General features: G+C 36.0%; 1 protein-coding gene across 4 annotated transcripts in view; it reads left to right on the forward strand.

Moving 5' to 3' along the window:
- The window catches only part of AFG1L (AFG1 like ATPase), a 221,398-nt gene extending 218,406 nt beyond the window's left edge, over positions 1–2,992 (forward strand). For all 4 annotated transcript variants that reach the window (XM_074187295.1, XM_074187294.1, XM_074187292.1 and 1 more), the window contains one exon: positions 1,270–2,992. In XM_074187295.1, coding sequence (XP_074043396.1) covers positions 1,270–1,398 — 129 coding nt within the window. In that variant the 3' untranslated portion in view covers positions 1,399–2,992. The remainder of the gene's footprint in view (positions 1–1,269) is intronic.
- Positions 2,993–14,688: the final 11,696 nt, after the last annotated feature.

Here is a 14,688-nt window from a genome sequence, read left to right on the forward strand (position 1 = left end):
GGATGAGAAGACATAAAGAGGTTTCACCATTTACTTGCACAGAATTAATATTGGGATATATGAATTAGACTTGGTATCTGGTAAAGAACAGTATGCAAGCAAGTATCTATAATCCATCAACCATGGTCTAGGACAAAAAGGTGAGACCCCTAAACCCAACATCTTCAGAAGTGACCCCAGACTCCAGCAATCACAGCTAACTCACTTAACTCCTAGAAAAAAAACTATCAAATGCTGCAGCAGGTATAGTGAAAAGAAAACTAGATTTGTTTTCAGCCCTGCAACTTACTCCCCCCACATGACACTTTGGACAAGCCATTTCATCTCTCCTGGGCTCAATTGCTTTATCTGTAGAATGGGGAGGTTGGGATAGAGGACCTTTAAGTTCAATTCTAGCTCCAAATTGATGATCCTATCATCAGGAATCCTTAAACTGAAATTGGAATTTTTCCTCCTCAGTTTGATAAAATGAAATTTGTTTTGCTTTGTTCTAAGTGTCTTAAGAATGTATCAAAATTCCCATGGGTGCTTTAGTCTTTCCAAATTTTATGTGGCAGTAATATTTTTCCACATTGCCATTATTTACTACCTTGCACACACTTACTGCCTAAAGTTTCCTTTTGGAAGATTTTATAGGGAAATTCCAATTAAATTAAGAGGTTTTTTTTTTGTGTGTGTTGGCCTCTTTTGAAGGCCAGAAACCATTTTTTAAGTGCAGTGGAAAAAGCACCAATCCTGGAGTCAGGAGGACCTGAGTTCAAATGTGACCTCAGATACTTAGATGTGTGACCTTGGGCAAGTTACTTAACTCCATTGCCTTGCAAAAACCAAAATATATATATATACATATATGTATATATATACATATATGTATATATATATATACACACACACATTTTTTATTTATATTTATATTTATATTTGTCTTGCTACTTTTTTCTTGGTAGTTTCTTCTGGGTACTATCACATGATATATTCTGAGAAATTATGAAATATCTCAAGACAGTGTGTGATAGCTTTAAAATAAATTATCGGGTGGCTAGGTGGAGCAGTGAATAGAACACCGGCTCTGGAGTCAGGAGTACCTGAGTTCAAATACGGCCTCAGACACTTAATAAATTACCTAGCTGTGTGGTCTTGGGTGAGCCACTTAACCCCATTGCCTTGCAAAAATCTAAAATAAAATAAAATAAATTATCTAATGAAAAAAATACTATTTGCATATTTGTCACAGGTTTTGAAGTTTTTACTTTCTTTTCTCCAACCTAGGATTCAGCTGAATCACTCTCCATGTTTACTGGAGAAGAGGAAATCTTTGCATTTCATCGCACAATCTCCCGACTTACAGAAATGCAAACTGAGCAGTATTGGAATGATGGCGACAGAAGCAAGAAATGATTCTCATTTACAAGTGACCAGAACTCAGGGCAAAAATGGATGCATTGGAGGGAATGCCTTAATATGGAAAATGAACTATTTTTTTTTCATTCATGAATTGATTGAATGCACTTTATCCTTTGGACCATTGAGCCTCTATTTTGGACTCCTATCGAATTCAAAGCTTCATAAGTTAAAGCAATTTTTACAGCTTCATATTTTTAATATTTATTTTGATGTTCCATCAAAAAATTAAAATTCATACTCTTGAAGGTTATTAATAATACTTTTTCACCATATGTCAATACATAAAGATGTATGAATATAGAATTGACTCTTTGCCCCATGCTGACAGTATTTATGTCTTTAATTAGAGAAAGCCATTTACAAAGAGAAGGCTTCATGCCAAATTCAATCAATTGGAGGCAAAAAAATCCTGTTTATGAATGTGTATTATAACATACTTAAATTGTAATAAACCTGTAATTCCCTTCCAAACTTTCAGTTTCTCTTACTGAATGCCAGTTACTCAGAGACTTCAGTAGAAAAGAGGTTTGACTACAATGGTGAAAACAAATTTACATGGAGAATGCGGCCCTATAAATTCAGTGAGAGGGCAAGGAAAATCTCTTCCTTTTTTTCTCTTTTGTTAAAGATCAAACAGTCCAATAAATAGGAAAGAACAACTGATACACGTTCACTAAGGACCTGTTGTTACTTCTTAACATATATAACATTCTCTGCCAGTTCAGATAACAAGGAATAATAAGAGACCCCCAAATTCTTGATGTTACTCGAGGGGGTGATGATATACAAACTGGTCTCTGGTAAACGCAACAGAAGATGTAAAGATACCTCTGCCCAAATTGCCTCCTCCTCCTTGATATTAGTCATGGCTTCAACAGATGAGGAATCACCTATGATAGTTAAGGAACCAGCCTTATTCTGATGTCTAATTCAGAGTGTTCAATGTTACCTGGGACGAGACTCATTTTATACTCAGGATGATAAAGGAAGCTGAGTCTTAGACAAGTGTTCCCATACCGGGGACCTTTAAATATGCTAATCACAAATGATGAAGATAAACACTGTAATGGGTAGACTTCCAGGACTGGACTTAAGGAACTTAATATACAATCCAGTTCTGTCTCCATATCCCCTCTCCTCTAATCAGCCTTCATTATTTCCATTACTTCTGAGACCACTGAATAAGAGCCCCCTGATACAAAGAGTGACATTCACAAATACTAACCAAGTTCAAGTACTCTATCATTTACCCTCCAAGCACTAAAAACTAAAGTATTTTGGAGCCTATAGTGATTGCCAAATGATTACAGTTGACATTAGAAGTATAAATATGGATCTGAATTAATTCATTAGTTAAAGAATGTTAGTTGAAGGGACCTAGATAAAATGTCCCAGTTCAAACTGAGATCCAATGAATTTAACTGAGATCACATAACTAATGGCAACACCACTTAAGGACTAGCTCTCCTAACTGGGGCATTTTCCAACATACCTTGCCACCTCTCTGGTGTTTTTTTTTTTCTAATGCAGATTTTAGTCGATATTATGAGATAACCAAATATACAGGGAAATCAATGCACATCCAAGAATAGAGGAAAAAAATTTAAAACATTTTTATTTAGATAAAAAAAGAATGAGTTAAAATTGCTAAAGTTTCACTAGTAATCCAATAAACAACTTGTTTTTCTTTTATTAAATTAAATTTTAATTTCATTAATCTCAAGTAAAATTAATTTTGTTCTTTTTCACTTTTTTCAAACTATTCAACTATATTAATATTGCCCTTTCTCAAATGAGTTTTGTCTTTTCACTATATCTGATCACTATTCACCATTTTTTAAATGAAGCCATAAATGCAGAGATGTCTAATTATATTTTTAGTTCCTAAATTTTGAACTTGATCAAACTTAAAAATTATGAAATCCAATACCCTTATTTTACAGCTTAGGATATTAGGTTTAGAGATATTGAATGACTTGCTTATGGATCACACAGCTTTAACCCTTACACTATGTCAGAAAAAGGACTTGAACCAAGGTCTTCCTGACTGCAAGTCCAGCATGTTATCCATTCTACCACCTAGCTGCCTCTCAAAAATACATTAATAGCATGGTGACAGTAGGAACTGCATATACACATTTTTTTCTAGATTAAATAGGCTTTATGAGATAACTTGGAGAACTATCCACTACAACATTGCTTCTATATATTCCTAGTCACAATACTGCATGATTTCATCAATATGGTTTCTCCTTCCCAACAGTGTGGGTTGCAGTACCTCAGTACCCACCTGGGCACTCTCGTCCACATTCTCTTATAAACCCACCACCAAAAATCCTCCCTTTCTGCCAGGGGACTTCCATGAATTTTCTTGATATTGTGGGTGGGATGCTATTGTAATATGCAAGCTGTGTACAGATTAGCCATCAGTCTTACTCGACAAGTCCATATTATTTTCCCTTTCAATATATCCTTTACATCCCATTGCAAAAGTTCTCATTAGTACTGTGTCCCAGCCTCTCCTTTATCCTTTGGATGACTGTTAACTTCAGGTCTTTGGAGAATGTGCTAGTACATGACTTACAACCTTTCAGTCCCATCAAAAGCTTCAAATCATTAAAGAAATTGCCCATTTCCCAAGGGTAACAAGATTTTCTAACTTCCATTACAGGTCTGGTTCATTGTCCTTTGGCATTGTTTGTCCAAGATAAATGTCCTGATAGACCAGTTCTAGAGATTGTCTATCCAATGACATGATTGACTAGACAGTAGGTATTCTTTATCCACTTGATTTTTCCGGTTTGAATAAGTTAGGTCAAATTATTTTTGATTTAAACAGTGCATAACATAATGACTATTGTATAGCCTATTATACTATTGAACTGGTCTATATATTGAATTTGTATGTCACTAGAATCCCTAGACTTTTTAATTAAGTGGCTGTCTAACCATACCTCTCCCATCTTGCATTTACAAACTAATTTTTGGAACTCAAGTTGGTCTTTAAATCTATCCATATGAAATTTCTTATCAATAATTAGTCCCATACTCAAGCCAGTCAAAATCCTTTTGGAACCTGACTGTTATCCAACATAGTATTTCCTCCTTATTTTTTTTTAAATTGGGACATTCAGTCTTCTTTACTCCCCTTCTCCACAGTCTTTCAAAGCTCACAGAATTAAAAAATCTCAGAGATTGAAGGGCTCTCAGGGATTATCTAAATAAAAATCCTGTCTACAGCATCCCTCATAGGTCTCCAGTTAAAACATCTGCAATCAGTTGGGGGGGTCTTCTTTCAGAGATTGCCCATTACTTTAGACAATTATAATTATTAAGAAGCGGACACTCTCATCTGCAGTATGAAAGCATTGTTTCATCTGTCTTCCAGAAGTTAAGCTTTTTCTCCTAGCTTCCATTTGGTTTTTAAAAATCATCAGAATTTTTTCCAGCACCTCTCTCTTCTCTCAGAGAACCTTTCCATATAACAAATGATATTTTTAGCATTATAGTCTTAATGTCAAGTCAATCCCTTATATTACAAAAAATATAAATGAAAATCTACAAGAATTAATCCTTTTTTGAATTAATAGAATTAAATTTTAAGGTGATGGTTTTCTTTGTAGCCTTTGTAGTTAGGGTTCAAAAGTCTGTTTGGTTAAAAGTAAAAATAAAATAGAAGACTGTCCACTTCTTTCTTTGAAACCCACCCTTTTGATGTGGGCATTTCCAACCTAGTCTAGTCATTCTCTTCTCCCCAAAACAAGACACCCTCTTTTCACCACTCTGAGCTCTGATCCTATAAGGTCTATTCCCACTGGTGAGTTCTTTCTGGGTCTTCCATTTGGTGAAGGAGTCCAAGCTGGCCTGCCTTTATTCCCTCTATTCCTGACTTCCAGTTTTCAAAACCATGGCCTTAAATTTTCACTGCTTTTCATCATTTTTTTCTGGATTGTCCCCTTATAAAATATCTTGAGGGCAAAGATTGTATTTCTTGATTGTTTGTATATGTGTCCTGAAACATCTAGTACAGTACCTGGTGAATAAAGCTTTAATAAATGCTTATTTCCTACCCTTCCTCTATCTTCCTTCCTTCCTTCCTTCCTTCCTTCCTTCCTTCCTTCCTTCCTTTTTTCCTTTCTTCCTTTCTTCCTTCCCTTCTACTTCCACAGAGATTTTTTCACACATAGGTAAGGGGAATTTGAAGCAAGGGGAAAGCAGCTCAACTAGACAACTCGGCCTCCTACCAGATAGCAATGATAACTGACTTGGTCAAACCTTAGGATAAAAGCCTTGGATCCAACTTTGCTTAATTTGGAACATTTGTAAAAATAAATCAATAAATTTCTTCTTACATTCCTCCAGAGATCCCAGTCAGTATCTAGAGATATCAATGATGCCTTTTAGCCTGCATATCAAGACCATTCATTCCCTCCCCCACCCCCCGCCCTGGTTTTGAATTAAATGTGATAATATGTATAAAAAATAAGTGTAAAATTGAAAGCACAGAAATCTTACAGTTCCATTTGGGTCAAACTGATTTTGTAGTTAAATTATTTATCACTAATCATGTCATAAATATTCAGTGGGAAGATAGATTTAAATAATAATATGACAGTTGAATCTTTTCAACTTATGTCTATTATGATTATCAAATACAAGATTAGCTTAATTTAGCCAACTAATCAATCTGATAAGTAAAAGGAAGGGACTTGTGATTTCAGTGGTATCTGTATAAGGAAAATTCTTCTTCCAAGTGCCAATCAGCACTTTTTCACAACTTTGAATCCTAGAGGGTTGCCTAGAACACCCTCTTAAGGTTAAACTTACCTCAAGTCACATAGTCAGAATAGGTCAAATCCAGGACTCTATGACAACTCTATACAACTTTGCCAAACCAGTGACAACAATAATAATAAGATTAACTTGTGAAATATCCCTCTGCATAAGACACGAAAGATAGTTACATTTTTAGGTGCATTTTGATCATTAAAACACCAGTCTCTTATGAGACTTCCAATATACTCTCTTGGGCTGTGAGCCATATTTCTGGTCTATGACTACTAAAATTCATTATTGTATGCTCTTCACTTAGAACAATGAAATTCTTGAACAGTTTATTTCAATACCTGGTCTCTATAGAAGTAGGTGAAATCACTCCATCACCAAGAATGACAGTATTTATAGTGGATAGAGGGATTGGCTTTGGAATCATGAAGAGGAGTTCAAGTCCCATCTTTGACACATACTAGCTGCAAGACCCTGACCAAGCTATTAACCTTTTCAATGCCCTATTGAAATTCTCTAAGACCCTAAGTTGGAATTGAGTTGCTGATCTGACTCTGGGGTTCTCTACATTAATTAAAGTGCAAGTTTAGATCAGTGAAAAAAAAAACAAAAACTAAACCTTCCATTATTGGAACTCCTCCCCAATCTGACTTCAACCCTATTTGCAATTGGCTCTCAGGAAAAAAGTGAATATTTTGGAAGAAATAATTATAATTAGACCACTAACTTTAGAAAAGAATATGTCTTTAGCTGTTTCTTTGAAATTGAGTTTAAGAATTTTTTCTTCTGGCCAGAATCAAGGTCTGCTTTGTCTCATTAGTCTAGTGACTTTCTTGTTTAGGGAAGAACCATATAAGATCCTAGTCCAACACTTTCTTATTAACCCCCTCTCAATTGCATTAAAGGGGAATATTTTCTCACTTACTGCAAAAGTCTTGTCTAGTCTAGGTTGTATAGCTTCTAGATTGTAAATATGGGGTGGGGGAGGGGAATGGGAAGGAATATGAGCTTCTTCTCCCTATAATGAATCTGTTATTATAATTATTTAGCCAGCAGGTGGCAGTTGGTAATCACTATTCTAGTTCTCTTCAATAGGAAAGTTCTGGTGCTGGGTGTTCCTGGCGATAATGTATATTCCCCCATTAATGAATACCAAACTATGGCTCTGAGAGAATAGATCCTTCTATATCCTCTAGCTCTACTTCTCTGCAAGAAAGCATTGACTTGCTAGCTAGGGTATGTGAATGTACTGTGGCCTTACCCAAGCTTACCCAAACCCCAAAGAAACCCTTCATCTTCCCTGTGCTTGCTATTTTTAAAGGGTTTTACACACAGACAGACACAGACAGACACACACATGCACGTGTGTGCCCTAGAACATCTATCATTTTAGTTTGTTTATAGTTGCTCCTCCTGTGAGCAGGCAAAGGACTATAAATCACTCAATTCAATTTCCAAATATTATTTAATTTATGTAACCAATAGGTTCATGGATGAGTTTAGGGCTTGGTACTTCTCATAACAGAAGTGTAGAACTTGGGATCTAATATGTAATGAAACTCTTAAAGGCTGACACTTTTTCTGCATTTTTTTCCCTTTTCTTTCCATTAACATCACTTTTCTAAATAATTGGGAATTGAACATGAAGTCCCACCTAGGAATATATACTTAAGGGCAGGAAGATTCTTGAATTCTGCCCTGATTTTTGTTTCCAAATTGGTTTTCAGGGGAAACCTGGGTTAAAAATACTGAAGGGCTTCCAATTCATCCTATACTATATTCGGTTCACAATAATCATCAGACCTCAGTAGGTGACAGCATTGACAAAGAGGATCTAATGCCTGCATTTGTTTGAAAGGGAAGTATTCAGCACCATTAGGGGTGAGGGACCCCTAATCAAAGATGCTCTCATACTCCCTCTTCAGCAATGTCTTTATCTTCTCCTGGCTCTAAATGAACAAAGCTGGAAAGGATGGGAAGAGAAACTAGGATATCTGTAACATTCCAACCATGGATAGAGGGGAAACCATGGGATTGGAAAGCATTTTGGGTTTTGCCTTCCTGGGAACCACCCTGTAGTCTCAGTAAGAGAGAGCATATAGAGTTGGATTATTACAATTAGAGGCAATATATTTTTTCCCTGTTTTCCTACCAAGTTAGTATGTTAATTAAGTGCCTTTTAAGGCAGTATTGTAGAACGTATATTTGGAGTCAGAAAACCTGAATTCAGATCCCATACCTGGCTGGCCATGAACAAGCCTCTGTGCTTTCAATTTGGAGCTAATAATAGTATACCTAGATTTGTTCAAAAGAAAAGTTTTTTTGTAAGCTTAATAGAGAAATATGAAGTTGTTATTATGTGTCAGATCTATGGGGAAATGTAATACAATATGACAAATATTTATTAAGCACCTAGTATTAACAGCACTTTGGTGAACACTCAGAGAAATACAAGATTTAGATAAGATATAGATTCTGTTCCACAAAGAGCTTACAAACTAATGGATAAATCCTCATCCTTACAAACTTTGAGAAGACTCAAAGACAAACTCAAGACAATTAGAGAACAGTGAACATGGAAGTCCACTTTCCTGAAACAGATCATTAGACTCAGGGTCAAGTCCTGGACAGGACCTAGGAGGTTTTTAAAAATTCTATTTTATTTTCATTTCTGAATTCTTTTTTGCCCACCTCCCTTTACCTCATCTATTGAGAACGCAAGAAAAGCAAAACTTGTTACTTATTATTATTAAATTTTTTTTAGTTTTTTTTTTTTTTTTTTGCTAGGCAATGGGGTTAAGTGGCTTGCCCAAGGCCACACAGCTAGGTAATAAGTGTCTGAGGCTGGATTTGAACTCAGGTACTCCTGACTCCAGGGCAGGTGCTCTGTCCACTGCGCCACCTAGCTGCCCCACAAAACCTGTTACAAACTGATATCAAGCAAAATAAATTTCTATATTATCTATATCCAAAATTAAAAAAAAAAAAGAAAAAGAAAAACCTGCACTCTGAATCCCTGAACTCTGGTGGAGGAGGTCAGCATTTTTCATCATGGTGACTCTAGGTTTGGAGACCAGCTCTGTTACTTATAAGTTGTGTGACCTTGGGTATCATTTGAATGTACTGATGAAATTTGGTTTTCCCAACTGTAAAATAAGTGGTTTAGATGCTTTGGAATTTATGGTAATGTATAACAAATCTATTTCTGAGGAAGCTGGGTTTTTGCTTGGGTTGGGTTAGCATAAAGGTTTTCCCAGAAAGAAGGCACCATCTTGTGGTCAGTTAGATGAATTAAGAGGATTGAAGTTTGAAGAATGATATTGTTGAAAGAGACCTCAAAGATCATTATATCCCAAATCCTTATATTTATAGATAAGAAAAGAGAAACACATAATTATGAAGGGACTTGCCCAAGGTCAGAGAGCTAGAACTAGAAGGCATATTCCAACTCCCATACCAATGCTTTTTTTCATTGAGCAGATAGACTCCTGCTGAGGTTCATGGTCAAAGACTGAAATAAACCTTCTGGGGTCGCTAGTGTCTCCCTTATTCTCATTAGTATGCAGGGTGTTATCAGTGAATCCGGAGATTACAGACTCTTTGTAAGCCTTTTTGGGATTTCTTGGCAAAGATATTGGAGTGGTGTATATGTGTGTATGATATATCATACACACATATGTGTATGTATGCACACACTTCGATGTTGTATAAAAGGATTTCATCATCTCATATCAACTCCAACTGTCTCTTGAATAACTCCAATCAAATATTCCAATCAAATTTAAACTCAGCATGTCCAAAGCTGACTCATTATTTTTCACCCAAAAACCATTTCCTCCTCTACATCACTACCCAGGCAGACAACTTCAATGTTATCTTAAACTCTGATCTCCCACATGGAATAAGTTGTCAAATATTATCTTTTTAACCTTCACAATATCTCCTGTATAAATCTCCCTCTCTCCACTCACACAATGGCCAACCTAGTTCAAGTAGTAATCTTTCTCTTGGAAACTTTTAATAGCTTTTTTTTTTTGCAAGGCAATAGAGTTAAGTGACTTGCCAAAGGTCTCAAGGGTAGGTAATTATTAAGTGTTTGAGGTCATATTTGAACTCAGGTTCTCCTGACTTCAAGGTTGGTACTCTATCTACTGAGGGTAGGAGTCAGGCTCTTTTCAAGCAGGCCTTTTAATCAACCTCCCTGCTTCAACTCTCTGCTTACTCCAATCCATTGTCTATTTAGCTGCCAGTGTAATTTTCATAAATGTAAGGTGAGGCTGATTGATTTTCTTTCTTTAATTTTTTTTTATGTTTTTGCAAGGCAAATGGGGTTAAATGGCTTGCCCAAGGCCACACAGCTAGGTAATTATTAAGGGTCTGAGATCTGATTTGAACTCAGGTACTCCTGACTCCAGGGCCGTTGCTTTATCCACTGCACCACCTAGCCACCCCGGTTGATTGATTTTTTTTTTTACGGTAACAAATTTTTTCATTTCACTTTTATTTGCACTCTAATGTCATATTTACTCTAGTGCCATAAGCTTTTGTTTCTTCAGTTTCTTCTGGGATATCTTTTTTCTTTTGAGCAACTTCCTCTTCTAGTTTAGGAACAATTTGTTCCTTTTCAGTAAGTATCATCTCAATATGGCAAGGAGAACTCATGTATGGGTTGATTCGGCCATGAGCCTTGTAAGTACGCCGTCTCATTTTGGGAGCCTTGTTAACCTGGATGTGCTCAATGACAAGAGAATCCACATCCAAACCCTTTAATTCAGCGTTGCTCTCTGCATTTTTAAGCATATGCAGCAAGAACTCAGCACTCTTTTTTGGCCAACGACCCTGTGTCCAACCCCACTGCTTAGCTTGGGCACACTTGCCATTATATCAACGGAATGGAACACATTGTTTCTTCAATGTGATGTCTTTCAAATACTTGGTAGCTTTTTGGATGTGCATGCCCTTGATGGCTTGAGCTGTTTCACGGGTGTTCTTGAAGTGGACCCGGAGATTTGAACCCCTTGACTTGCATGATTTTGTGGGGTTCTCTGGATCAAGAGAATACCTCACCATTTTAAATGATTACCCAGGATGGCTCAAGGGAAGAGCGATTGATTTTCTAAAAAAAAAATTCATTGCCTATTCTGCTAAAAATAAGTGATAATATGTCCTGATACTTTGATCAGATGAGAAAAAGTTTCAGTCATAGTATTTACCTTTGGCTCTATTCATCTAATAGTTACTAAACTGTAAATTTTTTGCCCAAGCAATAGCATTAGTAGTTCTAGACCTCAAAGAAGAAAAGGACCAATATTTACGAAAATATTTATAGCAACTCTTTTTTGGTAACAAATAACTAGAAACTAAGGGAGTAGCCATCAGTTGGGGAATGGCTGAATAAATAATAGTATATAAATGTAACTGGAATATTATTTGTGCTCTAGAAACAATCGAAGGGACAGTTTTAGAGGAGTTGGGAAGACTTGTAAGCACTGATTCAAAGTGAAGTGAGCAGATCTAGCACAATTTATATAAAACAACAATATTGTGAAAATAAACAACTTTGACAAAAGACTTAATATCTTGGTTTAAATGACCAACCTAGGTTCCAGGGGATGAATGAGGAAGAATAACACCACTTTTTTGAGAGAAAAATGATAAACTGAGGGTAAAGAATGAAACGTAATTTTTTGGCACATGACAAATGTAGGAATTTGTTTTTCTTGACTATGAATAATTTTCAAGGATTTTGTTTTTATTTTCTTTTTTCTCCAACAGCAGAAAGAGGTTGAAGGGGAAGTTTATTTTCATTGAAAAAATATTAAGTAAATCTTAAAAATAAAACAATACCTCTTCCTCTGAGCCATCCTAAGTAATCCTTTAAAATGGTGAGGTACTCTCTTGATCCAGGGAACCCTACAAAATCATGCAAGTCCAAGAGTTCAAGTCTCCAGGTCCCTTCAAGGACACCCATGAAACAGCCCAAGTCATTGGGGCATGCCTACTGGAAAAGCTATGAAGTATTTGAAAGATATCATGTCGCAGAAACAATGTGTTGCATTCCGGTGATATAATGGTGGCTAGGCTAAGCAATGGGGTTGGACACAGGATCATTAGTCCAAAAAAGAGGGCTGAGTTCTTGCTGCATATGGATTCTCTTGTCATGGAGAGTATCCTGGTTAATAAGGCTCCCAAAATGAGATGGCATACTTACAGAGCTCATGGTTGAATCAACCTATACATGAGTTCTGCTTACCATATTGAGATGATATTTCTGGAAAAGGAACAAATTGTTCCTAAACCAGAAGAGGAAGTTGCTCAAAAGAAAAAAGATATCCCAGAAGAAACTGAATAAATAAAAACTTTGGCATAAGAGTAAATATAATATTAGAGTATAAATAAAAATGAAATGAAAATACCTGTTACAGAAAATGTTTAAATATTTTCTTTTAAAGTGTTTCTTCTTAACCCCCCCAAAATAAAAAACAATAACAATAACAAATAAAATAAATAATTAAATTAAATTAAAATAAAAAAAAATAAGTCATAGGCTTTAAACTGAGTTCAGAAAGCACTTGAAATGACCCTACACATGATTCCTATTTGGATATGTCAAGGAACCTTGATCCTGCAGTAGGGATTGTCTGCAGATTATCAAGTGAGTTAAAAACCAAAATTATTTGAGATCAAGCATGGTATTCTAGCAAAATTCCTGAGGAGGAGGTGGTTAGGAAAGAAGAGGTCTTGGATCTAGCTAGCCTCAGTCTAGATCAACCCTTCCTCCCTTTCCTACTGTTTTGACTGGAGGATTTTATAAACTTGGAAAACTCTGGAAGATCTAGAACTTTCTATCTTTCTATTGGCACACTAGTCATGTCCCCAAATTAGCATAGCAATAGCTGCATTGGGAACTAAGGTCAGACTAGACATAGATTCATGGCTTCTTGAGTAACCCAACAATGGAAAAAAGGAATTTTCAGAACTGTAAGTTATCCTTTTGCTACAAAAGCTCTCTAAGCTTGAGCCCACTTTCCCCTGTATTCTCCATCTAAATGTGGGGCAATATGTCGCAGCCTCATGAGATGTTTTGTACTATCTTCTAATCTCACCACTGGAGTAAATATTTCTTTCTAAAAGTTACATAAATTATATGATAACTAATAATCATGCCAGTAGAATATACTGTACTAAGGACTAGAAGAAAAATCACCTCAATCCCTTGAGAATCCTAAGGGGGAGAGCCAACCATGCTCTGGAAGAGATAACCAAAAGTTTTATTCCATAAAGCAGAGATCTGACCATGTCATCCTTCCCTCTATCGCACTCAATAAACTTGGTTACTCTTCCTGCCAAGATCAAATACAAAAAAGCTTGTATTTGGTATTTAAAAATCTCCACGACATGGCCCCTTGCTTCCTTTCCAGTTTTCTTACATTTTATTCTGCTTCACAAACTCTGCTATCCTTCCATCTCCTGACTTTTGGCTTCCTTCATGACTTAGTTCAAATTCTACTTTCTGCAGAAAACCTTTTCTGATCCCCCTCTTCCTAGCCCCTCATCCTTTCCTTCTGAAATTACCTTTATCTATTCTATATATATCAAAAATCTACCTAGCTATTTACATAGTATCTTCTCCATTAAAATATAAGCTCTTTGAGGGTAGGAGTCAGGCTTTTTTCAAGCAGGCAGCACAGTGCCATGGCTCAAAGTACTTAGTAAATTCTTATTGACTATCAATAAAGTATCTCGTCATTTATCACACATGATAAGACAGTTACAGGAAGACAAAATTTCTATTGTGATCTGATAAAAGTACAAAGAAAAAAAATCTCCCACTTTACATTCATCCCATTTCAGTTAAGACTAAGTTCTAATTGTAAATCAGTATTCAACTTTTTCAAAAAAGACAAGAAAAGCTTTGCCCATGGGGAAAAAAACTACTAGACAGATAATGAAGTCCCCTAATCTGTTTCCTCTCAGAGATTTGCCTTCTCCCCCTCTCTCTCTCTATGTTTCTAATGTTCCAGGAACCAACCCACCTAATTTCTTCTTAAAATAATAACATTGTATTCTAGAAAATGTATCTCTGGGTCCTTTTTATGCTTTACACTCAACATTTCAATTGAGGTGGCATCTATTTTCCGAAGGGAAAATAAGGGTTGCCTGGAAATTCTAAATTACTTAGCTTCCTTTTCATACGCAGAGAAACAACAACAAAAAATCAATTAGCAATCCCCTTTGAGAAAAGCAGTTATGTGGAATAATGAACAAAGGTTTGTGATAAATAAGTCATGCCATGAAAAACATTTCTGTCTTTTTGTGAGGACTGACCTCAGATCAAAAGAGATTGTAGCAAAAAACATCTTTCAGCTTTATGTACCCCCACTCTAACTACATGGATAGTCTCGTGCAACACAAACAGAATAGGATTGACTAGGGAGAGTCATCAATCAACTAAGAATAATTCTTAAGCTGGTTCTTGTTTTGATGTTTCAAGGAGGG

This window comes from Macrotis lagotis, chromosome 5 (genome assembly GCF_037893015.1).
Source record: "Macrotis lagotis isolate mMagLag1 chromosome 5, bilby.v1.9.chrom.fasta, whole genome shotgun sequence".
In the NCBI taxonomy this organism is placed as follows: domain Eukaryota; kingdom Metazoa; phylum Chordata; class Mammalia; order Peramelemorphia; family Peramelidae; genus Macrotis; species Macrotis lagotis.